This window comes from Pan paniscus, chromosome 3 (genome assembly GCF_029289425.2).
Source record: "Pan paniscus chromosome 3, NHGRI_mPanPan1-v2.0_pri, whole genome shotgun sequence".
NCBI lineage: Eukaryota > Metazoa > Chordata > Mammalia > Primates > Hominidae > Pan > Pan paniscus.
Genome location: NC_073252.2, coordinates 60,329,857 through 60,356,678, shown reverse-complemented (window position 1 = coordinate 60,356,678; position 26,822 = coordinate 60,329,857). Strand labels below are relative to the sequence as shown.

At 37.7% G+C, this 26,822-nt stretch overlaps 1 protein-coding gene across 1 annotated transcript in view; it reads right to left on the bottom strand.

The window, feature by feature from the left end:
• Positions 1-24,954, bottom strand: part of LOC100973465 (sulfotransferase 1B1) — a 35,770-nt gene extending 10,816 nt beyond the window's left edge. The window contains exons 1-4 of the mRNA XM_003809015.5: positions 24,814-24,954; positions 19,427-19,618; positions 19,027-19,155; positions 14,056-14,153 (exon numbers count right to left, since the gene is read on the bottom strand). Coding sequence (XP_003809063.1) covers positions 14,056-14,153; positions 19,027-19,155; positions 19,427-19,574 — 375 coding nt within the window. The 5' untranslated portion in view covers positions 19,575-19,618; positions 24,814-24,954. The remainder of the gene's footprint in view (positions 1-14,055; positions 14,154-19,026; positions 19,156-19,426; positions 19,619-24,813) is intronic.
• Positions 24,955-26,822: the final 1,868 nt, after the last annotated feature.

The window sequence follows — 26,822 nt, the reverse complement described above, 5'->3', positions numbered from 1 at the left end:
AAAAGGAATATCAAATTTGCCATCTACCTACACACAGAAAGTACCTTCATGAGAACCAAAAATCAGGTGAGCACTCACAGTACCTAGTTTTAACTTCATATCACTAAAACAGCCACTGAAGATGATAGGAAAGACAGTCTTAGAATTGCTATTTCCATGCCTCCCCCAACCTTTAGTAGCAGCCGTGTGGCATGGTGAGAATCTGTGCACTTGGGAGAGGGAGAGCACAGCAATTATGAGACATTGCATTGAACTGAGTGCTGCCCTGTCACAGTGGAAAGCAAAACTAGACTGAACTCAGCTGACAGCCTTCCATGAAGGTAAGCATATAGACCAATCCTATCTAGAGGGGAATCACACGTCCCAGTGGTAGAAATATGAGTTCCAGCAAGCCTCACCACCATAGGCTAAAGTGCTCTGCACCTGTAAATAAACTTGAAAGACAGTCTAGACCACATACTTCTAGACATGTTCTAGTGCTGAGATGGCCTCAGAGCCAGTGGACTTGGAGGGTACAAGACACACTGAGACATACAAGACTAAGGGACTGCTTGTGCCACCCTTCCCCAGACTCCAGGCTGCACAGTTGGTGGATTCAAAAGAGATCCCTACTTTCCACTTGAGCAGAGGAGAGGGAAGAGCAAAGAGGACTTCGTCTTACATCTTGGATACCAGCTCAGCGACAGTGGGATAAGGTACCAGTCTGAGTTATGAGGCTCCTATTCACACAAATATATATATCCATATGGTATACCCACAAAAGTTAAAAATTGAAAAAAAATTTAAAATAAATGAAAAAATAGAAAAGAAATTGGAGTTATATTTGTAAAGTTAAATATATGGAAATTATAGATCTGCAATGTATAATAACTGAAATAAATAAATCACTAGATGGACCGAATAGTGTAATGGCAGTGTTAGAGGACAGAATCAGCAAACATGAAGGTATATCAATAGAATTTACTCAATGTTAACAACACAGAGAAAATAGAATAAAGACAATAAAGAGAAACTTAGGAACCTGTGGGACAATAACAAAAGGCCTAACATTTGTATGTTTAGAGTTACACAATGATAGGTGGAAGAGTAAGGAACTGAAACAGTATTTGGAGAATTGGTGACCAAAAACTTCCCATAAGTGTTGAAATAAATAAATCAATATATCTAAGAAGTTGTGTGAACTCAAAAAAAGGAAAAAAAAAACTATGTCAAGAAACATCATAAAAATACTTCTAAAATTTAAAGATGAATAAAACTCTTGGAAAAAAAAGCCAGATATACAGCACATTGCATAATAAAAATCACCAATTCAAATGACAAGTTTCTCATCTAAAACCATGAAGGCCAAAGGGAAATAGCACAATAGTTTTTCAAGTGCAGAAAGTAATATATTGTCAATTCCAAATCCTGTATCCAGTAAAACTGTTCTCACTCAAGAAGGGAAAAAAGACATTCTCAGAAAAAGGAAAACTAAGAGAATCAATTGCTAGCAGACCTATCTTATGAAATAGCTAAGGGAAGTTCTCCAAACAGAAAGAAAATGACAGTAGAAAGATGAAAACTTTAGAAAGGAAAAAGAAAAAGAAAATGGGTAAAAATAGAAGTAAACATAGTAGCTAATCACTCACCCAATGCATTTCTTAAGTCATATTTTACAATTGAGGCAAAAGTTACATTATCTGATGCGGTGTTCAGTTTATGTACAGGATCACTTGGGACCATTATGTTGAAAATACGGAGATAGTAAAGGGGCCTAAATGGAAGTAAGGTATTTACACTTCACTTAAAGTGAGAAAATGTTGACACCATTAGACTGTGATGAATTATGTATATTTATGGCAATAGCTAAAGCAGTCACTAAGAAAACTATACACAAATATATTCAAAAATATTATAAATAAATAAAAATGAACTCCAAAATGTTTAGGTACAACCAAGGAAAGGAAGAAAAAGAAAATAAACGAGATACAGAAAGAACAAACAAATAACGTGATAAATATAAGTCCTAAAATGCCAATAATGTCTTTATTTATTTATAATTTTTAACTTTTAGGTCCAGTGGGCGCATGTGCAGATTTGTTGCATATTTGTGTGTCACTGGGGTTTTGTGTACAAATGATTTCATCACCCAGGTAGTGAGCATATTACCTGATAGGCAGTTTTTTGACTTGTACCCTCCTACCACCCTTCACCCTCAATTATACCCTGGTGTCTATTGCTCCCCTCTTTGTGTCCACATATACTCAAGGTTTACCTTCCATGCAAAAGTGAGAATGTATGGTATTTGATTTTCTGCTCCTAAATTAATTTGCTTAGAATAATGGCCTCCAGCTGCATCCATGTTGCTGCAGAAAACATGATTTCCTTTTCCTTATGGCTGTTTAGTATTCCGTGGTGTATACACACTACATTTTCTTTATGTGCTCCACCATTAATGCGTATTGTATTAATAAGTTTTCACTCTGCTATAAAGAACTGTGTGAGACTAGATAATTTATAAAGGAAAGAGGATTAACTGACTCACAGTTCTGCATTGCTGGAGAAGCCTCAGGAAACTTACAATCATGGCAGAAGCAAAAGAGAAGCAGGTACCTTCTTCACAGGGTGATAGGACGGAGTGAGTCCAAGCAGGGGAAACACCAGACACTTATAAAACCATCAGGTCTTCTGAGAACTCACTCACTATCATGAGAACATCATGGGGGAAACTGCCCTCATGATCCAATTACCTCCACCTGTTCCCTCCCATGACACATGGGGATTATTACAATTCAAGATGAGATTTGGGTGGGAACACAGAGCCAAGCCATATCATTCTGCCATGGTCCCTCCCATATCTCATGTCCTCACATTTCAAAACACAATTATGTGCTTCCAACAGTCCCCCAAAGTCTTAACTTAATCCAGCATTAACCCAAAAGTCCAAGTCCAAACTCTCATCTGAAATAAGGCACGTCCCTTCTGCCTATGAGCATGTAAAATTGAAAGTCAGTTATTACTTACTAGATACAGTGGGAGTACAGGCATTGGGTATAGACACCCATTCCAAATGGGAAAAAAATGGTTGAAACAAAAGGGGCTAGAGGCTCCATTCAAGACAAATCCAATGGGGCAGTCAATAAACCTTAAAGTTCCAAAATGATCTCCTTTGAGTCCATGGCTCACATCCAGATTAGGCTGATGTAAGAGGTAGGCTCCCACGACCTTGGTCAGCTCCACCCCTATGGCTTTGCAAGGTACAGCCCCTCTCCTGGCTGCTTTCACAGCTGGTGTTGAGTGTGTACAGCTTTTCCAAGTGCACAGTGCAACTCTCAGTGGATCCACTACTCTAGGGTCTGGGGGATGGTGGCCCTCTTCTCACAGCTCCACTAGGTGATGCCCCAGTAGGGACTCTGTGTGGAGGCTCCAATCCCACATTTCCCTTCTGCACTGCCCTACCAGAGGTTCTCCATGAGAGCTCCGCCCATGAAGCACACCTCTGCCTGGAGATCCAGGTGTTTCCACATATGCTTTGGAATCTAGGCAGAGGTTCCCAAACCTCAATTCTTGACTTCAGTGCACCCACAAGCTCAACACCATGTGGAAGCTGCCAAAGCTTGGGGCTTGCACCCTCAGAATCCACACGGCCCAAGCTGTACATTGGCCCCTTTTAGCCACAGTTGGTAGGTCTGGGACACAGGTCACCAAGTCCCTAGACTGCACATAGCAGGAGGGCCCTGGGTCTGGCCTGTGAAACCATTTTTTCTTCCTAGGCCTCTGGGCCTGTGATGGGAGAGGCTACTGCAAAGGTCTCTGACATGCCTTGGAGACCTTTACCACATTGTCTAGGTGATTAGCATTTGGCTTCTTTTTACTTATGCAAATTTCTGCAGTCAACTGGCTTGAATTTCTCCCCAGAAAATAGGTTTTTCTTTTCTACTGCATCATCAGGCTGCAAATTTTCCAACTTTTATGCTCTGCTTTCTGTTGAATGCTTTGCCACTTAGAAATTTCAAAGTTCTACTGATCTCTAGGGCAGAGGCAAAATGCTGCCAGTCTCTTTGATAAAGCATAGCAAGAGTGACCTTTACTCAAGTTCCCAACAAGTTCCTCTTCTCCATCTAAGACCACCTCAGCCTGGACTTCATTGTACATATCACTATCAGCATTTTGGTCAAAACCATTCAATAATTTTCTAGGAAGTTCCAAACTTTTCCACATCTTCCAGTGTTCTGAGCCCTCCAAGTCTCTAGGAAGTTCCAAACTTTCCCACATTTTCCTGTCGTCTTCTGAGTCCTTCAAACTGTTCCAACCTCAGCCCATTACCCAGTTCCAAAGTCACTTCCAGATTTTCTGGTATGTTTAATAGTAGTGCCCCACTACCTCAGTACCAATTTACTGTATTAGTTCATTCTCACACTGCTATAAAGAACTGCCTGAGAATGGATTATTTATAAAGGAAAGAAGTTTAGTTGACTCACAGTTTCCTATTGCTTGTGAGGCCCCAGGAAACTTACAATCATGGTGGAAGGCAAAGGAGAAGCAGGTATCTTCTTTATAGGGTGGCAGGACAGAGGGAGTTTTAGCAAGGGAAATGCCAGGTACTTATAAAACTATCAGGTCTTGTGAGAACTCACTCACTATCATGATAACAGCACAGAGAAACCAACCCAATGATTCAATTACCTCCACCTGGTCCTGCCCTTGTCACATGAGGATTATTACAATTCAAGGTGAGATTTGGGTAGAGACACAGAACAAAACCATATTAGGCATCTAGGTTGATTCCTTTGCTACTGTGACTAGTGCTACGATGAACATACAAGTACATGTGTCTTCTTGGTAGAACAATTTATATGCCTTCAGGTAATTACTCAGTAATGGGATTGCTGGGATTCATGGTAATTCTGTTTTAATTGCCTTATTTTGAAAAGTGCTGTTCATGTCTTTTGCCAGTTTTTAACTGGGTTGTTTTCTGCTCATTGATTTAAGTTCCTTATAATTCTGTATATTAGATCTTTGTCATAGGTATAGTTTGTAAATATTCTCTCGCATTTTCTATGCAGAAACTATTTAATTTAATTAGGTCCCTCTTCAACATTCTGGTTTTTGTTGCAATTGCCTTTAGAGTTTTAATCATGAAACCTTTTTCAAAGCCTATATCGAGAATGGTATTTTCTAAATTTTCTTCTGGGTGTTTATAATTTTTGGTAATACATTCAAGTCTTTAATCAATCTTCAGTTAATTTTTTTGTATATGGTAATAAGGGCTTCAGTTTCAATTTTCTTCATCCTACTAGTCATTTATCACAGCATCACTGATTGAATAGAGTTATTTCTTCATTGCTTATTATTGTCAACTTTGTTGAAGATCAGCAGGTTGTAGGTAGGTGTGCATCTTTATTTCTAGGCTCTCTAACCTGTTCCATTGGTATATGTGTCTGTTTTTGTACCAGTACCATGCTGTGTTGGTTACTGCAGCCTTGTAGTATAAAGTTGGATATTGTGATGCCACTGGCTTTGTTCTTTTTGCTTACAGTTTCCTTAGCTATTTGGGTTCTTTTTTTGTTCCATATGAATTTTAAAATAGCTTTTCTTCTAGTTACGTGAAGAATGTAATTAGTAATTTGATAGGAATAACATTGAATCTGTAAATTCCTTTGGGCAGTATGGTCATCTTAACAATATTGGTTCTTCCTATACATGGGCATGAAATGTTCTTCCATTAATTTTTGTCATTTCTGGTTTGTTTTAGCCATGTTTTGTAATTCTCACTGTAGAGATCTTTTACCTCTTTGATTAGCTATATTCCTCGTATTTTATTTTTTTGTGACTATTGTGAATGAGATTACGTTTTGATTTGGCTCTCAAGTTGGACATTATTGGCGTATATAAATGCTACTGATTTTTATACACTGATTTTGTATCCTGAAAGTTTACTGAAGTTGCTTAATAGTTTTAGGGGCTTTTGGGCAGAAACTGTGGAGTTTTCTAACTAAAAAATCATATTGACTATGAAGAGAAATAATGTGACTTCCTCTCTTTCTATTTGCAGGCGTTTTATTTCTTTCTTTTGTCTGATTGCTTCAGCTAGATCTTCCTGTACTATGTTGAGAAAGAGTGATGAAAGTGGGCAACCTTGTTTTGTTCCAGTTCTCATGGGGAATGCTTTTAACTTTTTCCTGTTCAGTGTGTCGGTTTGTCATAGACTGCTCTTATTATTTTGAGGTATAGTCCTTCAATACCTAGTTTACTGAAGGTTTTTAATATGAAAGGATGTTAAATTTTATCAAAAGGCTTTTTTTAATTTGTTGAAATGATTTTGTGGTTTTTGTTTTTAGTACATTCTGTATGAATCACACCTATTAATTTGCATGTATTGAGCTAACTTTGCATTCTGGGAATAAAGCATACTTGATTATGATGGATTAGATTTTTGATGTACTCCTGGATTCAGTTTGCTAGTATTTTGTTGAGGATTTTAGCATCTATGTCAATGAGGAATATTGTCCTGAAGTTTTCTTTTTTGTTGTGCCTCTTCCAGGTTTTGGTATGAGAATGATGATGTCCTCATAGAATGAGTTGTGAGGAGTCCTTCTTCCTTGACTTTTTGAAATAATTTTAGTAGGATTGGTATTAGTTCTTTTTTTTGTACATCTGATAGAATTCAGCTGTGAATCTGTCTGGCCCAGGGGTTTGATAGATTAGTAGGCTTGTTATTACTAATTCATTTTCAGGACTGGCTACTGGTCTGTTCATGATTTAAATTTATGGGGGTTTCAATCCTAGTGTTATGAGATCCCTGGGGTTTTGCTTCACCAGCCGGAAACCTCTGTGGCCAGTGGCGCCTTTGTCCAAGGTTTGCTCTGGCCCTCTGGGCTTGTTCCGATCACTCAGCCTTGCAGGCTGCACTTGGCTCATGCTACCAGCCTGGATCTCATGCCTGCCAAGGGTGAGCCAGGTGTGCAGCAGCAATGGGTGTGTGAGCAAGCCTGTAGTCTGGCCATTGCGCAGAGCCCGGCCTGCCAGCTGCGATGTGGTGGGCAGCTCCAGGCACCAGCACGGCCCCAGCCTCATGGCCTCAGCTCTCTGCAAGGCTGCAGCTGGACCAGGCACACCATACACAACTTCCACAGCTGATACCGGGGAACACAGTGGCACCCAGAATCTTGGAGACACCAGGAACCACAGAGCCCTAAAGAGGGTGTCACAGCCCTGGCTCAGGGAGCTCCTAGGTTTGGGATCCTTGAAGGGCCACAGCTCTTCTCTCTTTCTCTCTTCTGTCTTTCTTGTCGCACACAAGGTGGTGAGCAAGGTGTGTGTTTCAGGCCTGTTTGTGTTACAGCTCTTTCAGTCCTGCCATGCAGCGGGTCTCAATTTCTTGTCCTGCATTCAGGAAGACTGAGGTATACAAACAAATAGAGGGTGAGCAAGATGAAGAGGAGCTTTATTGAGCATGGTAGTCAGGGTTTCCGGATGAGTGTTCAGCCCTCAGCAAAGAGGGTACCCTGGAGTGAGTAGCTTCTCTCTGTAGCTGGTCCTCCCGTCATCTCTTCTGGTCTGAGTCTAGGACGTTTTATGGGCCTCAGGGGGAAGAAGTGCAGTCCCATTGGTCCATGGGCAGCCATGGGTGGGCCCAGAAAAAGCACCACAAGTTCCCATTCTGGTCCACAGGACCAGCAGCCCAGCTCCCAGGCTTCAGGCCCTCCCCAGCTTGAAGGTGGGGCTTCACCAAGGACCCACCCCCTTCTGCCTAGGAGCCTGTCTACCACCTACCACACTTCATAGCACCAAGGCTGTTACTGCCAAGGGTTGCCTGCAGGCCAGCTTCGACCTGCCCTCAGCAGTCCCTCGGCTTTCCTCCTGTGTTCTGGGTGCCCAAAGTCCAGAGGGGACTCAGGGGGCTGGTGTGTCAGAGCTGTCCCAAGTGTGCACACATCCAACTGAGCTATGACAGCACCCGGGCTTGGTGTCAACCATGCTCCGAGATTGGAGTGTGTTCCGCGAGCAGGTAGTGGCCAGATAGTGGGAGCAGACACCTCTGAGCCTGTGGGAACAAGGTGGGGGCCTTCCTTGGCCTCCTAGATTGCAGAAATGCCTGGGTCAACAGCTGCGCATGGGTGGCTGCAGATGCTCCCAGGAAGGCAGTGCTCCTGCCTGCTCCTGGCCCCCAAAAGCACAGGGAGCCCTGGGTCCATAGCCATTACTTGGGCTGCTGTAACCGTGCCCAGGAGGGTGGGGCTCCTGCCTGCTCCCTGCTTCCGCTGGCTTCATGGAGCAGGGCACTACCCTGGGCCCAGCTCTGCCTTGGAACCCCTCTATGCCCTTCCCTCCATGTCTAACCACGCTGCTCCCCCATTGGCGGGTGACTGGGCGCGGCCTTATGGCGGTAGCAGGGTGATACCAGGGCAGCAGGCTCTCGGGGAAGTGCCAGGGATGGACTCTAGGGACTGACTGTCTCCTCTCTGTGTTTCCCCGCAGCAGAGGCGCAGCGGCTCTGGCCAACTTTGTACAAAGGAACCCGACACAGTGGAGGCTTTGGACCTGGAAGTGGGTCCTGCCCGGCCATGCAAAGGTAAGGGTGGTGCAGTAGGCTGCTATTGGGTCATGGGGCACAGGGGTCCCACTGCCGCCTTTGCTGTTCCTGCAGCCGCTCCTGCCACCACCACCCATGTCTCCCCACTGCAGCCGATGTGATGGCAGCAGCCACTCTGGACTGCCCGCCGCTGCCATCATTAGGAGGTTGTATTTTTCCAAAAAGGTATCCCTTTCCTTCTAGGTGTTCTAGATAGCATGCATAAAGGTGTTCCTAGCAGTCTCTGCAGGTTCTTTGTATTTTTGTGGTGTTGGTGGTTATTCTTGCTTGTGTTTATTTGGATCTTCTCTCTTTTTTTCTTTGTGAATCTAGCTAGTGGTATATCTTATTTATTCTTTTAAAAAACAAACTTTTGTTTCTGTTGATTTTTTTGTCTGGATTTTCACATCTCAATTTCATTCAGTTCTGCTCTGATTTTGGTTATGTCTTTTCTTCTGCTACTTTTGGTATTGGTTTGCTCTTATTTTCCTGGTTCCTTGAGGTGCAATGTTAGGTTGTTAATGTGAGACCTTTCTAACTTCTTGGTGTAGGTATTTAGCACTATAAACCTTCTTAGTACTGCTTTAGCTGTGTCTCAAAGATTCTGATATGTTGTGTCTTTGTATCTCTGTTTTCATTTGTTTCAAAGACTTTTTAAAAATTTTCTGCCTTAATTTCATTATTTACACTGTTTCAGGGGCAGGTCATTTAACTTCCATGTAATTGTAGGGTTTTGATAGGGCTTTTTGGCATTAATTTATATTTCTATTATGCTGTGGCCCAAGAGTATGGTTGGTATGATTTTGGTTTTCTTGTATTTATTGAGAATTGCTTTATGGCTGAGTAAAGCATGTGGTCAATCATACAATATGTGCCATCTGCAGATGAGAAGAATGTATATTCTGTTGTTGGGTAGATGTCTGTTAGGTACATTTAGTCAAGTGTTGAGTTTAAGTCCTGAGTGTCTTGCCTTGATGATCTGACACTGTCAGTGTGGTGTTGAAGTCTTTCACTAATATTATGTGGTTATGTAAGTAGCTTTGTAGGTCTATAAGAACTTGTTTTATGAATTTAGATGCTCTAAAGTTGGGTGCATATGTATTTAGAATAGTTACACCTTCTTGTTGAATTCAATCTTTTATCATTGTATAATATTATTCTTTGTCCTTTTGATTGTTGGTTTAAAGTCTCTTTTGTCTGAAAAAAATAGCAACTCCTGCTTTGTTGTTGTTGTTGTTCTCTATTTGCTTGGTATATATTTCTCCATCCCTTGACTTTGAGACTATGGGTGTTGTTGCATGTGAGATGAGTCTTTTGAAGTTTGAAGGCAGCAGAGTTGGGTCTTGCTTCTTTATCCAACTTGCAGTCTGTGCCTTTTAAGTTGCTCATTTAGCCCATTTGTATTCCAGATCAAAATTCATATGTGAAGATTTGATCCTGTAATTGTGCTGTCAGATGGTTATTATGTAGACTTGATTATGTAATTGATTTATAGTGTTAATGTTCTGTGTATTTAGGTATGTTTTTGTGGTAGTTGGTATGTCTTTTGTTTCCATGTTTAGCACTCCCTTAAGGACCTCTAGGAAGGCAAGTCTGATGAGAATGAATTCCTTTAGTATTTCCTTTTCTGGAAAGGATTTTATTTGTTCATCACTTATGAAGCAGTTTGACTGGATATGACATTCTTGGTTGGAATTTCCTTTCTTTAGGAATACAGAATATGGGCCCTCAATCTCTTCCGACTTGTAAGATTTCTGCTGAATAGTCCACTGCTAGCCTGGTGAGGTTTCCTTTGTACATGACCTGCCCCTTTCGCTAGCTGTCTTTAAGGTTTCTTATTTCACATTGACCTTGGCGATCCTCTTTCACTCTATATTTTGGGAATTGTTGTCTTATGTAATATCTTTTTGGGGTTCTCTGAATTTTCTGAATTTGCGTGTTGACTTCTCCATCAAGATTGAGAAAATTTTAATTGACAATATCCTCAGATATGTTTTCCAAGTTAATTGCCTCTCTCTATCTCTTTTAGAAATTCCAGTGAGTCACAGGTTTGGTGTCTATATAATCCCATATTTCTTGGAGGTTTTGTTCATTTTTTATATCCTTTTTAAAATTTTTGTCTGCCTGTGTTGATTCAAAGGAACAGTCTTCCATCTCTGATATTCTTTTCTCAGCTTGGTCTATTCTATTATTAATGTTTCCCGTTGTATTATGAAATTCCTTTAGTGCATTTTTTATTTCCAGAAGTTCAGTTTTGTTCTTTCTCAACGTGTCTATGTTTTCTTTCTACTCTTTATGAGTTTTACTGTTTTCCTTGGATTGGGTTTCAACCTTTTTCTATATTTCATTGAGTTTCTTTGACATCTAGGTTCTGAATTATATGTCTGTCATTTCAACAATTTCAATCTGGCTAACAACCATTGCTGGCAAGCTAGTTAGGTCATTTGCAGGCAAAAAGACACTCTGGCTTTTAGAGTTGCCAGAATTCTTGAGCTGTTTCTTTCTCATCTGTGGCAGCTAATGTTTCTTTAATCTTTGAAATTCCTTTTCTTTGAATGGTGCTTTTTGCTTTCATATTCTTTGTTGCCCTTGAGGTTTTGACTGTGGTGTAAATTTGGGTTTATTAGATTGTTTTCCTTTTTGGATGCTTTTAAGGGACCAAGGCTTAATTCAGCACTCCAGGGCTATGTGCTCTGTCTCTACGGGGCTAGAGCGAGAACATTTGCTTTGTTCTCTGGCCCCTTGAGGTCAAGCACCTGCTCTACCAGAGGTGCTGATGTGTTCCCAATCTACTGGCAACAACATTCCAATCAGGGATGCTGGCAAAAGTGCTTCAGCGGGGCATTGGAGATGACATGGGAGAGTGTAATCCAACATGGAAGCAGGGAGCCAGAGGCACTTATGTAGCGATGGAGCAGTCACGGGCAAACACTTGATCACAGGGTAGCAGGGGTAGGCTGCAGGTTACTGAGCACTGGTGGGAGAAGACTGAAAGTGAATCTGCACCAGTAGGGATCCATATGCAAAAGCAAAAAACTGGGTGAAAAACTGGAAGTTAGGGGCTGCTGGCTGAAGAACTATGACAGCGGCTGCTGGCAAGTGCTTCGGCAGGGCAGCTGAGGCTGTGCACTAAGCCAGTGTGGCTATGCAGGGGCCCTAGTAGAAGCCAGCACAGACAGGAATGGTCAGATCAGACTGGCCCCAGCCCATGTGCAAAACAGGCCTGCTTTCTCCAGACCTGGGAGCTAACAAAAGCTAAAGCCACCTAAAGAAATATGGAGAGCCTTAGGGGATGGGCACCTATGGCCATGTTCCACTGCAGCTATTCCTGCACCAAACCCTCTGGACTCCACACAGCGTAGAGTACTGTCTCTGCCAATTCTCCGGGAAGTTCTCCCTGCCAGCTAAAATGTCTCTGGGCATCAAGGAGTCTCCTGCAGCTAGGATCCTGGAGGTCCATGGTAAGAGTGGGCTGTTCCATGTCTGTTTCACTCACTCCTTCTCTAGGAGCTGTGCGGGGCCAGGAATGAGTCATGGTGCTCAGCAAACCTATGCAGGATTCCTAGCTTCCTCCCCTTTTAGCTCCAGGGTCTGCATTCTCCCTCTATTCACCCTTAATGCCTTTTATCCAAAGATCTTTTTGGAGTATGCCAGCCTGCTTGATATTCTGGTCTTTTTCAGGGGGAGAAGCTCTTCCAGAATTCATCTAGTCAACCATCTTGGCTCTATCCCAGAACTACTTTAAAATATATATAATATACACACATGAATCTAAAGACAAAAATTGGCAGAGTGTATAAAAACAGAACTTAGCTGTATGCTGTTCAAAAGACACACTTCAAACAAAATGACAATGATACGTTGAGAGTAAAAGGGTAGCAAAAAAAATATGTAATGCAAACATTAATCAGTAAAAACTAGGAATGGCTATATCAATACAAGACAAGATAGACGTCAGTGGAAAAAAATTACAAGGCACATTACATAATGACAAAAGGACTAATCTGTTAAGAAGATAAAGCAATTCTGAATTCCAAACAGCAAACAGCAGAACTTCAAAACACATGAAATGAAAACCAGTAAAGCTGAAGTAAGAATAGACACATCATTAGTTATAGTTGAGCATGTTTACAATCCACTGTCAGGCAATTGATAGAACTGCTAGACAGAAAACAAGAAAGGATATAAAAGAACTGAACAACATTATTGGTCAAGAGGATGTAATAAAAATATAGAGAATACATCCACCTACAAAGAAGAATACGCAACCTGCTCAAGAGCTCAGAAAACATTTAACAAGATAGAACAAGATGAACCATAAGAAATTTAAAAGAATTGCAATTATGTAGAGTATGATCTTTGACTAAAATGGAATAAAATTAGAAATCAATAACAGAATGAAAACATAAAAATCCTCAAACACTTAGAAGTTAAATCATACACTTCAAAATCTTGCAGTAAATGAGGAAATTTCAGATAAAATAAAAATGTGCATAGCATTGAGTGCAATTGAAAGCATGACAATTTTGCATTTGAGTGCAATTGAAAACATGACATATCAAAATGTGTGGGATGCAACTAAAGCTTTACTGAGGAAAAATATTTACAACACTAAAGGCTTATTTTAGAAAATAGGAAAGAAATAAATCAATAATATCAGTTCCTACTTAAAGAGATTAGAAAAAGAAGAGTAAAATAAACCCAAAGTAAGTAGATGGAGAGAAACGATAGAGAAAAAAAGCAGAAATCTATGATACTAAAAACAGATAAGCAACAGAAATAATTGATAAAACAAAAAACTAGCTTTAATAATATCAATAAAATTAATATACTTAAGAGGGACAAAGAAAAGAAGGAGAAGGCACAAATAACTGAGATCAGGAACAAAACAGGGTATCAGAACAAATCCTGCAGCCGTTAAAATAATAATGAGTATAATATTAACAACTTTTCATTCGTAAAGTCAACAACTTAGAAAAGTTTCTCACACATCACAAATTGTCAAAAGTCAGATAAGAAAAAAACACATAATCTACATAGCACTGTAGCTATTAAAGAAATAGAATTTGAAATATAAAATTTCCCCAAAAGCAGATAAGCAGGAACAAATGTTACAACAAAGAATTATACCAAATCTTCAAATAAGGACTAACGTCCTTAAGTTCAGTTTTTACAGAAGGCCTGAAGATCTAGGGAGAGTTGGAAAAAAAAGTAGTAATATTGTGCTGAGGTTTGGATTCTGTTGCTGCTCAAGTTTGGAAAACTTGAGTATATAAACTCAGACTAAAACTTAATTTTTAACTGAAATATTTCAATGTAGCTCAGTTTTCATGGTCAAAAGTAAATGACTTTTGAAGATTTACGTACAATGTGAGTGGGTATAGTATAGATTGTTGCAAGTATATGGTTAAAGAAACAAAAATTATTTTAAAAAATAAACTATGTGAGTGGGTAAAGGGATAGGGCCATACTAAAAAACTGACTTGGAGTCTGGAGTATACCTTGCAATTGTTTTCCCAGAAAGATTTAGGAAGAAGATCAGTCGGTAGATGTGTTTTCACAATCCGGGGTGATGGATTCTTCTCCAATTGTTCTATACCTGAGAAATTTAGTTAAGTATAGGGAATTATTAGAGTCTCCAGAAAGGCTACATTTCCTTATTTTGCCAACCAGTTTTTCAAGACATTTTTGAGCATTATGTAATGCAGATAAATTCTGAAACAATCACAGGCATTTCACCACATTACTAGAGTCAGTATTGTTTAACATTCAAGGATGCACATTCTGAGGTTAGCCACCCTGAGTTCAAATGCTAACTCTATCACTTAAGCATTGTGAGACACTTTGAAAGTATCTCAGAATCTCTGTACTTCACTTTCTCCATCTCCAAAAGGAGAGATAATAATACCCTCTTTAATAATTTGGAGTTTTATTGTACCTGTGCATTGCTATAAATGACTATTTAAATGTTTTCTTCATGCCAAAGAGGTATCAATAACTAGTAAGTCTAAAACTGGCTATTGTGTTGTATTAGGTACTGTAGCATAGATGATGTTAACTTTGTATATAATATCAGCTGTTTTATCTATATTTTCATTATATCCTATATGTGTCATATGTCTCTCCATATATGTATAGACAGTAAAAATGTGTAATCTTTAGATATTAGCTTAACTCTCTAAAGTCATACAACAAATATGTGGTAGAACTTGATTTCAAATTAAGGTCTTAAGATAGATGATACATAAACTTCTTATGCATTCTTTTATGCTCCACAGTATTACTTATATACAGTCTAAACTCTAGAATACCTGATAATCTTACATAATCTTGCCATCTCTGAATAGAAAGGCAAACCCACACAAAATTGCGTCTGACTCACTCATTGAAAACAATACTTTGTTTTAAATGTTCACAGTAATTCACTGCATATGCTAAGAAGTCATTCAGCCTATTACATTTTTCTTTTAATGTTCTATAAAACACATTTTGACTTCATAGTTTATTTACTTATTTGTTTGTTTACTGTATGTCCCCATGTCCCTTCCCCAACCTCACTCCTAAACTTAGACTAAAATGGAGATTTCATAAGAACAGAGATGTAACTTGTTTTGTTCATAAATAAATGTCCATAGAGAACCGTGACTAGCACATGGTTAATATGAAGAAGCCTATTTAATGTCAGTAGACACAGGTTTGGCATACAGGAAATTAAAAAATGTGAAAATCCAAGTTAAATTTGAATTATCAGATAAATAGCAGGTAGTTTTTAGCAAGAATATTTCCCTTACATTTGGAAAGTACTTACATACTTAATAAAATGGTTATTTATCTGAATTTGAAATTAATTAATTGTCCTGTATTTTATTTGCCAATATAAATGACTGTAAACATGAATTACTATACAACTCCACCAGGGATTTTACTATGCCTCTGCTGATCTAGCAGCTACAGTCACTTTACCCAGCATATAAAAATGAGAAATTGTAATCTTCCACAACTCGTTATTACTTAATGCCCATTACATGAACTTATGTATGTTTCTTTTAAGAAGTTTTTCTCACATCTGTTGTTCCTTGTTCCGCATTCAGCTTCCCTGAAAGATTTCTCAATTTCCCCTATTTTGCAATCATTTTGCCAAGTGAGTCTTTTAATGAACCCTTTATATCCACAAGTATGAGTGTTAGCAATGTATAAAGACAACAAAATTATCCACATTCAGGCTCTGGAGTTTGTTTGTTTGTTTATTTGAGACGGAGTCTCGCTCTGTCGCCCAGGCTGGAGTGCAGTGGCGCAATCTCAGCTCACTGCAAGCTCCGCCTCCCGGGTTCACGCCATTCTCCTGCCTCAGCCTCCCGAGTAGCTGAGACTACCGGCGCCCGCCACCACGCCCGGCTAATTTTTTGTATATTTTAGTAGAGATGGGGTTTCACCGTGTTAACCAGGACTGTCTTGATCTCCTGACCTCGTGATCCGCCCGCCTCGACCTCCCAAAGTGCTGGGATTACAGGCGTGAGCCACTGCGCCCGGCCTAGAGTAGATTTAAATGCTGCAGTTTACCCTCATCTACCTGATGAACTTCAGCCATTCACTGTCAGGCAATGCTGCATAGCCCCCCATCTCTATCCCCAATCCTGTCTTCCATGTGTTATCCCTGACTCCCATGTCTCTAATTACTTTGGTTCTGTCACTTTTTCATTTCATACTTTCTATGGTTCTGAAGTCTTGCCTCCCTCTTGAACTCATTTGGGTTCCTTGCCCCAGCATAATCCCTCAGTTCCAAGCTTTCCAAGGATAGGCATGTTTAAGAACATCAAGACATAACATAGTCATGTTTAAGAACATCTTATCATAACCATTTGTTTTAAGAATCTTTGCAGTTTGCATTTTAAGTCCTTGACAAATGTAAGATTAACAACTTTGTGAGAGTAACAGATTTGCTTTGTAATGCTAAGTAAAAAATGTTGAGTATTTATACTTGAATTTTAAGTTGAAATCTTGCTAAGTGTCTAATTTTCTTTTTTAAATTTGTTTAGAGACAGAGTCTTGCTCTTTCGCCCAGGCTGGAGTACAGTGGTGGAATCATTGCTAAGTTTCTATGTAGTTTTGGAACATTTAAAATGGCTAAGATTTGCTGTATTTATGAGCTTAATTTATTGGACTATAAGTACTTGGGAAGGTTTGTCTTGGTCAGATAAATTAAGTACTCAAGGAAATGAAATATATTAATATATAAATGCCACTTAAATGTTTAAAGGAGCTTAAATAAAACTTGGATTGAATATTAAACTCCTTTTGTTATATAAGTAAAATAATAATATTTATAATCTGAACTTAATGGCTTAGGAAACAACTGGGATTTTATATTTGTAACTTTGAAAAATTGAATATATTTTTTAAACAAAACAAAACAAAAATTGGCATTTGCTCTCTGAATTCTGGCAATGACATAGAAGGACTGACATCCTGCCAGTTGATCCGTCTCTGCCTACGGAAGTAACTAGTTCAGTCAGCCTGCTGAGGGGCACCTCCATTATAGAAGAGGATTTGGATATTTCTCTTCACATTGGCATACAGGTCTATCACCATCCTACTACTTATTTGTTTCCCAGGATTCCAGCAGCATTTGAAAGTCAAGCTTCACTTCTTGAATACCCCTCTCATTTACTTACAGAACACCATACTCTTGCATTCCCTCTAAGCTCATTTTTTTTCAGTTTCCTTTGCTAGCCTCTCTTTCTCACCTAACTTCTCCATGTTGATGTTTTTCACAGCTCATTGCTTCTCTTCTCATATAGCTCCACAGGCTTTCCCTGGGTAATCACATTGATTCCAATGTCCAATTATGCTGAGCATTGCCTAATGAATATATTTTTACAAGCTCCAAATACCATCATTTTAATTCATTATAATTTTATCCAATGTCACAAAGCTAACATTTCACAACTGAATTATTAATAACCCTACACCCAAATGTGTTCCTCTCCAAGCAAAAGGAACAAATGTGTTCCTTGCAAGCAAATGGTTCCATAGTCCACTTGCTTGATGAAAAATAAAACTGTCATTTTTCTTTCATTTTCTTCATATTTCTTTTACAGTCCATCAACAAGTCAAAAATATGTCTTATCTAGCATCCTCAATTCCACCTCTACCAAGCAACCTGTGGAGTCTTTGTATTTAAAACAACAACAAAAGACAAAAACTCTATATAATTTTTCTTTGCATAAAACCCTTCAATATCTTCCTCAATGTTCTTGGAATAAAATGAGAAAATATTTTAAGAATTACAAGTCCTACATGATCTATCCTAGCCTAATTTCCAATTGTTTTGCATCCCACTTTTTCCTTCTTTCATGGATCATTTTAGTCCCCGGACTGTATCAAGATCTTCCTGGAATATGCTTTCCAGGACTGTATCCTGGGATATTCTTTCCCCAAGTATGTACAACTTTTTAATCTCAATTTGGAGTAGATACCCCTTGTTAAATTAAGTTTAGACTAAAGCTGCCATCTTACACATTTTAAGTTTGGCTTAAAGGTTTCTCTATACATAGTGAATTGTAACCTAACTGGCTGTGTAAACATATTACATTCTACTCTTGTGCTAATCACCAAGTTTTGGCCAATCAAAGGTGGCCAACTCTTCAGACTGTGTTCAAATAAGTCAGACACTAAACTTTAACTAAGCCAACTATTTCTATATCTCAATTCTGTTCTCTGTATGTCACATTCCTTCCTTCCATAAACCATGTAGCTATTCTGGAATCTCTGAGGCTATTTTGGCTCAAGAGGCTGCCTTATTTGTGAATTGTCCTTTGCTCAATTAAACTCATTTAATTTAATTTGTCTAAGTTTTTTTCCTTTATTACCCACTTAAAGTAAGCTTTCCTATTGTTTGCTTCCACAGAACCCTATTATTTGGCTATGTAAGACTATGAACATTGACATATTGTTATTTACTTTTTAACGTCACAATATTGCTGTAAGCTCCCTGTGATACAATATACAATTTCTAATCTTATATATCTATACCATAGCACAGTGAATAATTATTTACAAGCATTCCATAAATATTTTGTGGAAGAAAAATTAATAGTATTCGTGAATTTTATGTTTTAAGAAAAGTTGCTTCTTATTTATTAATTACAACAATGTCCTAAATTAGGAACTTACTGATCTAATCAGACAAATTCTACCAAATAAAAGTCAATAAGACTTAAAAGTATTGTTTATTTTATCAATCAAATTTGTAATTGTTTTGTACAGTAAGACTCTTTCATCTTTGATATCATACCTGGATGTACAACAGATAAAAATAAAGTTTCTTCTTATTTTTCAGTTTTATATTGTTTGCCAGCTTCCATTTTATGTCACCAAATCTACTCCGGTTTCAGTGAAAGTCACACATACAATAATGCATATGCTGTCTAAATAATATTACAAAACAATAATTCCAAGCGGGTTAAATTTACCTGATGTTCTTAATCCAGGGAGAGTCATTTCCAACATTGGAACTTTTTCAGTAATAAAACCTCGCTTACATTTTTCAATATCTCCATCATTTAGAATCATGTCTATAATTTCACTAACCCAAGTAGTACCTGTGACAAAAGGCAACATTTTCAAAATAATTACCCAAATTGCACGGGAGAGGGAGAAGAATTTATTGGAAACACTACCGTCTTAACACATTCTATTACAAACTTAATTCCCTTTTCTATGCCCCAAATGCCAATTTTAATATACTAAAATAGATGGGTGCACAAAATAAATATTAACTTTATTTAGAATGATAATGATTTTATGGACAAGTTGATTTCCAGGAAACAAAAAATGAGGTCGGACTTGAATTTGTCAGGCCACAGAACTCACCTGATTTAGGATAAGTGGCTATCACAATGTCATCTGGTCTGCTATGGAACTGTTCAATTTTTTCCCAGTTGCTCACAAAAGCACAGGTCATGGGATAACCATGGACCAACTTCAGATCTTTTCGCAGAACATCTTTTGGTGAAAGCATTTTAATACCAGATTGTACAAATATATAATAGATTGACAGTCGTTCTGGAGAAATATAGAGAATAAAAATCAGAATCTGAGTAACTAATGTTGGTCTTAAGACACTGCAATTTGTCACAAAGTAAAATTGGCCTTTAACATTCTGCTCACATGGAGATCTAAGTACAAAGGGCATATTTTGTGGGCATTAGGTGCAGTAGATTGCAAGAGCAATAACTGGCTCTGTGACAAGCAGGACAAAGGTCTCTAGTGGAAGTTTTGGAAAGAAATGAAACTGCATATCTCTCTTTGAATTAAAAAGCGTGTTTCACAGAAATATGGCAAAAACAATCTGAACAATCTGACTTAAGGCAAAATAAATCCACTGCTCATTATTAAGACTTCAGCTACACCTCATTTTTCCTTACAGAAAATTTGCTGTAATTCTGACCTTTGATTTTCAGTTTGTAATTCATCCTTTTTCTTTGTGTGCTTCTAAGGTTTCTTTCTTTATCACTCATTTTGAGCAAGTAGATTATAATGTTCCTAGGTGTGGTTATTTTCATGTGTGTGTGTGTGTGTGCACGCGCATACACATTTTAGCTTTATTGAGCTTCTTGAAATTGTGAGTTTACGGTTTCCATCAAATTTGGATAATTTTCAGCCATTATTTCTTCAAATTTTTTTCTATCTCTCTCTCCTTCTGAGACTATAATTACATGTATATTAGGCCATATGAAGTTGCCCACAGCTGAGAGATTATCTATTTAGTTTTTTAAAAAGCTTTTCTCTGTGTGTGTTTCATTTGGGATATTCTCTATTGCTATGTCTTTGTAATTACTAACCTTTTCTTCTGCAATGTTTAATCTGTCTTTACTCCTATCCAGTGTATTTTTATCTCTGGCTTTGTAGTTTTAATCTCTGGCTGTTCAATTTCAATGTGTTTATTTTTTTGTTCTCAACTTTTTAAGCATACTAAATATGGTTATAATGATTTTTTTCTTTGTTAACAGTAACATCTGGGTAATTCTATGTTGTTTTCAATTGATTGATTTTTTTTCTCATTGTGGTAGGCTTTTTCTCCTTGTTTACATGTCCGATAATTTTTTATTGGATGCTTGGTGTTCCTGTTACTTCTTCTTGATTAGAAGCTGTCATTGATAATTTTTTGTGTCAACCTGACTGTGCCAAGGGGTCCCCAGACATTTGGCCAAACACTATTCAGAGTGTTTCTGTATTGGTGTTTTAGGACTAGATTAATATTTAAATTGGTAGACTGAGTGATTGTCCTGCCTAAGTGGGTGATCTTCATCCAATTAGTTGAAGTCTGAGTAGAACAAAAAGGGTGATGCTCCTAGGAGTATTCCTTCTACCTAATTGCCTTTGAGCTTTAATCAAAACATCGTTGTTTTTTGTTTGTTTCTTTATTCCTGCCTGCAGGCTCAAACTGAAGCATTGCTCTTCCTGGATCTCCAGCCTGCCAGCCTTTTGACTAGAGCTAAACCATCAGCTCTACTGGGTCTCCAGTTTGCCAGGTCACCCTACATATCCTGGAATATGCCTGCATACCTGCCTCTAAAATAATGTCATATATGTATGTGTTCAAAGGCAGTCAGACAGGAAGAATTCCTCTTTACTTCCAGGAGAGTCACCCTTTCGGTTCTATTCAGGCCTTCAACTGATTGCATGAGTCCCATCCACATTAGGGAAGGCAATCTGCTGTACTCAATCTGCCAATTTAAATTTTAATCTCATCTGAAAACACCCTCACAGACACACACACACACACACACACACACAAAGTAATGTTTCATCAGACATTTGAGTTTCCTGTGGCCCCATCAATTGGACACATAAAACTGGCATCACAAAAAGCTACTTATTATTTATTTTTTCCACTATTTCCACTGAACTTTGTAAGTAAAACCATAGCCTTGCTTTTAATAATGTTTTTTCATTTTACACCAACTTTATTTATTTTACAATTTATAGATTCCTTCATAATCGATGTTCCATTTATTTCTTAAGATCTGTTAATTTAATAACATATAACATGTTTACTATTGTATAGATAGAGATAATTTGAACTAATTGCAGGATAAATTGCATAATATCTTAGATGAAATCGCATTGCTTCTAGTAAAATAACTTTAAAGATTGCCAATCAGAGGTTCTTAATTGATTAAGTATAATAGTTTCTGGTAAATATTTTGTAAGTAATTTGTGGACCCACAAACAAAAATCAATAATTTAACAGCTAGCTGGAGCTTAAACTAGTTTACCTAATGTTAATTTGTATAGAAAGAGGTATGCTTTTGACTAGGAAAAACATGTTAGTATAACAGCCTTGTATCTCAAAGCCAACTCCTCCACCATCACTACCCCCATCTACACACACACACACACACAAAATCTAGAAGGGAGAAATTTGGGCAAACATTTTTTCATTTTATATTGTAAGACATGTATTACGTAACATATTTTTATATGTTATCATTCATGTGTTTTACAGAAAAATGCTGTGTCATTTTGTTTTTCCAGTAAAAGTCATTATTCAACAATATGTTTGTCCTAAAACATGTAGCATCTTATGCTACAAATAGAGTGAAAATTAATAAAATAAGTTGAATTTTGCATTTTCATATTATTTATTGAGTAATGGAGTTGCAGGCCTCAAAAACCTGGAATAGAGGATATTAATGGGGGAGCAGTCTCAAAATAGATTAGACTCAATCAAGTTTAGAGCATGTGAGACCCTGGGGCAAGGATGCCAATGACAGCTGAGTGAATGGAGCATTTTAGGAAAATTATATTCAATATTTATCTTCTATATGCTTCTCAGTTATCCTCCATTTCCAGTAAAATGTCGGGTAGTCTTTGCAATACTTTGTTAGTGGAGATAGTCTTGTAGAAAAGATTCTCCAGCATGAAATACTGTGGAACATGTTAGCAGCTCAAGAAAGGAACAATTAATGTGGATGGTCAAGAAGTCAGCAGAAGGAGGAAGTTGAAAGAAAAGAAAGTAAGTCTGTAAGCAGTGTACTTGGGATGAAGTTGGTATTGAATAAATTGAATGAAGAAATGAATGAATGATGAGATTTCCACTTCTCACCCAGAGTCTTTTGATATCTTGAGAATAGTGCCCCTTCTCAGTTTGGATATAAAGGAATCAGAGCCCACAGAAGTCAACATAGTACATTCAGATGTTAGACTTGATTTCCACATGATGAATGAAATAGCTCTTTCTGAAACATTTTACTTTATTAACTTCTTAGCAAGTTGTTTCTTCCCAAATTATCTAAAGGTAAATATCAATGGCAAACCTCATTTCAAAAATTGTCTATTCTGAATTAATTGAGAAAAATAAATGAGTCTCTGTTCGTTGGCTCCAGAATGGAATGTTTAGTAGCAGTATAACTTTACTTACCAACTCCTATAACGCATACATATTATGCAAAAGTGAATGAATATTGAGGGAGCTGATACCCTTTTCATACTGTCTGCTAAAATTATATAGACAAATTGATTCCCCGTGTAGCAAGTAGCTTATATGATATATTTATAGCATCATTTCTGGTTCCATTTCATGTCTTGGTTCATCCTTTGCCTTTTCTTTATTTATTCATCTTAATTTAATTTGTACTATTCTTTTACATGCATAAAATTGATTTACAGTTTCTATTCAAATTACAGTCCATGTACAAGCCCCATGTGTTATTGGCCTTAATGGAGAGCTTGTTGGAAATGTGTAATCTCAGGCTTCAACCCAGAATCAGAATCTACATTTTAGTAAGATCCTCAACTAATTTGTTTGCACTTAAAACTTGAGCAAATGACTTTAAACTACCTTTAATTATCTAATGATACAGGGTGTAAGTAAATGATTTAATCAAAATGAATTCAGGGTCTTTTAAAACAAATTGTACTGATTGTGCTTCATGTATATGATCTCTAATCATTACCTACCCTGAAATGATAAGTCTTACTTTCATTTTGTGGATAAGATTAGGAAACAGATCTTCAGAGCGTCTGCTCAAAGAAACACAGAAAAGGAGTGGCAACCCAGGAATGGACTTTAGTTTGCCCAGCTCTGTTCATGTGATCATACTGAAAATTTACCGTAGGCCCAACCCAGAGTCAAAAATGTCCGTGATTTATCTCATTCAAACAAGAGTATTTACAAATTGGAAGGGATTTTTGCCTTGACAATGAAAATCCCCTGTGACAAAAAGGTCTTCATGCTGTAAAATTGTTTCCGGAGAAGGATGGAATGAGTAGGAAGATGAAAATAAGGCAGCTGTTTGTGAATATATGCTAGTCATCTCTGGGAAGTGGGTGTGTCCAATTCAGGAAGCTACAGGGTATTAGGCATGAAATAGCATTACCTCGTCATGACCAGTGGATAAATGATGAGTTCTGAATTATATGGGGAGAAGAGTATGGAGGGGAGGACTGGAAGATGTCAAATAATTAATATAATTAAACTAGATATGCTGAAAGATGATTTATGAATGACATTTACTTTAAAATCTAAAAATTAGTTCATAAAATATTTTAAACCCTATTGGAAAGGAACAGGCTATTTAAAGTAGTTGTAAATTATACATGGGATCTCAAGACTCCCTATTTAAGATAAGCCATAGGCTGAAAATTAAAATGTCTAAAATTGACTTTAAGGAATATTAATGGAACAAAAGAGAAAAATAAAAAACAATGCCTGTTTTAGAAGAAACTGAGTCATTTAACATTAAAACTATATTTTTCCGTCCATTAGAAAAAACAATTTCTTTCATTTGTCATACTCTGACAAAGTTTAGCTCTATCTGATACACATCAAATCAAGCTACTTAAATAAATGTGGTAAACGACATATTTTATATTCTGGAATGCACCTTAAAGGTGTGTGTATGTGCATATGTGTGCATGCATGCATGTGAGTAGGACTGGATGAAAGATGGGAGCAGAGAAACGAAAACTTGAAAAAGATTTCTTTTTCCTTAAGTGGCTTACAGTTTCTTGAGAAGATCTCCATTCCTTGCATGCTTCAGTTCCACTAAATGTAGAAAAATAAAATTGAACATTGAAAGCTTGAGAGATTTTAGACAGCATAAACAACAAAAGTTTCCTATAAGAAAATTGGAATTATGCAAAAGACTTTCTAATTATAAAATATGTTCAAAACAGAAATTGTTCTGAGGCACACAATATTCTGCGGGGATAGGACAAAACTTCAAGGAAAGAAATTGAAAAGCAAATTTTACCTCACAATTTAATCTCTTTGTTCAGTTTTCATTTTCAGCCAGTGAAGCTGCTGTAGAGTAACCATGGGAAACGGTGGTGGTTCTGGCAGGCAATGGGGAGCCCAGGAAGGCTCCTGGCACCAGAAAAAAACAAGTTCAAGGTTTGATCTGAATGTAGCAATCACTGAGTTTACAGGCAGCTAAGATATAAAAAGGTTAAACTACCCACACCCACAATCACACACACACACACATACACACACATGAGGCAAGTTCCACTGTTTCAACAGCTAGCAAAGCCAGGAAGCCAGGAAGTGGTTCAGGGTGGTGGCCATAAGTCAGCACAGGCACAGGTTGTTTAGATTTTAAGCTCTCTGCAAGCTTCAAAGTGTCTGAGAAATGCAGAGGGAAAGAACATGAAGGGTTAGTGGATCAAAATTGTTGCTTCTCTATATCTTATAAGAATGTCTTCTAACAATTTTGGTCATAACAGAAATAAAAATTGGTTTTGTGTGTGTTTGTGCATGTGTCAGTATATGTTTCCATCTGGAATAAATGTGAGTTTCTAATATCATTAAATGTCAAACATATTAAAGATGAAATGATTAATTACTTTGGCATCAGAAACACAAATACTCTAATCATTTCCACAACTCTTGGTTTTTTCTTCTTTTGGTATGCAGAATCACATAGACAAGAAATGAGTGGAAATCAATCCATTTGTTAAGAGCACTCGTCTCAAACTTACACACAACTACAACCACCAAGCTCTTGCCCCTGAGTTATACCTATGAAGGCCTGGGAAAGTCAGGAAGACCAGAGGGAAACTAGCACATTCCTTTAGACCATCAGTTTAACTTATAAATTTATTAAAGAAATGTAAAGCATATTTTCTTCTTAAAAGATGCTGCCAACAGATTCCTAATCTTTGCCTGTTGTTTTATTTTCATTTTGTAAAGAGGGTGGAAGAGTATTAAAGAGAGAATACAGACAAAAGGGGTTTATGTGCACCTATTATAGTTGTATTTTGTTGCCCTTATGGGGAAGCATTAGGCTTCCAAATGAATTAGGAACAGGCACAGAGAGGGCATTGAGACAGTCGTATGTCAATCTGTCTCTCTTTGATTGAGAACCTGAAATGTTTGAATTTTCTGAGATTCCCTAGCTTAGAAAGTTAGCTTTCTAGGCTAACTTGTTTATTTTCTAAATGTGATTATGTGATTTTATAAGCTATGATTTTCTTTTCTCCTTTTGATGACACATAAAGCCATTGGCTCCCACAGATCACCTCCGCTTCCTACCAACTTTCATGCAGTCAACTGACACATTCCATAGACATAGTCTGTATAGGTCAACTTTCTGCAGTAGTGAACTACTGAAAACAAAAGCTGAACAAATTATATTTTCAATTGAGTATACAAATCTGCTATTGAAAATTATTTTATAGTGTAAGTTTAAAACCAATTCAATAGGCAAGATAATATAATACATTCAGACAGCCTGAAATCTGACAAATTTTGGAAACCTGTGGAATTGTACCTCAGGCTTCCTTAAGTAAACTTATCAGTGAAAAAAGGTGATTATTCTAACCTAGACACAACTTGTGAAGCTAGGAAAACACACTGAAGGCAGTGGGAGAGGACTAGTGAGCAAGAAGGTGGGCTATAGCACAAGTCCTGGGCTTTAAATCCCAAACACAATCATTAACCAGCCTTGTGAGAGGGACAGGAAATTTAGCCTCTCTGTGCCTCCATTGCCCCACTGGGAATAATAACATCTTCTTTATACAGTTGTTTCAGTTTTCTCCTATTTTGAGTGTGGGAAAATACATATAATATAAAATTTACCATCTTAATGAGTTTTAAGTATACTTCAGTAGTGTTAAGTATATTCACACTGTAGTGTAATCAATCTCCAGAACTTTTTCATCTTGCAAAACTGAAACTCCATACCCATTAAAAAACAACTTATCCTCCCTCTGATCCTTGTTAACCACCATTGTACTTCTGTTTCTATAAATTTGAGTCCTC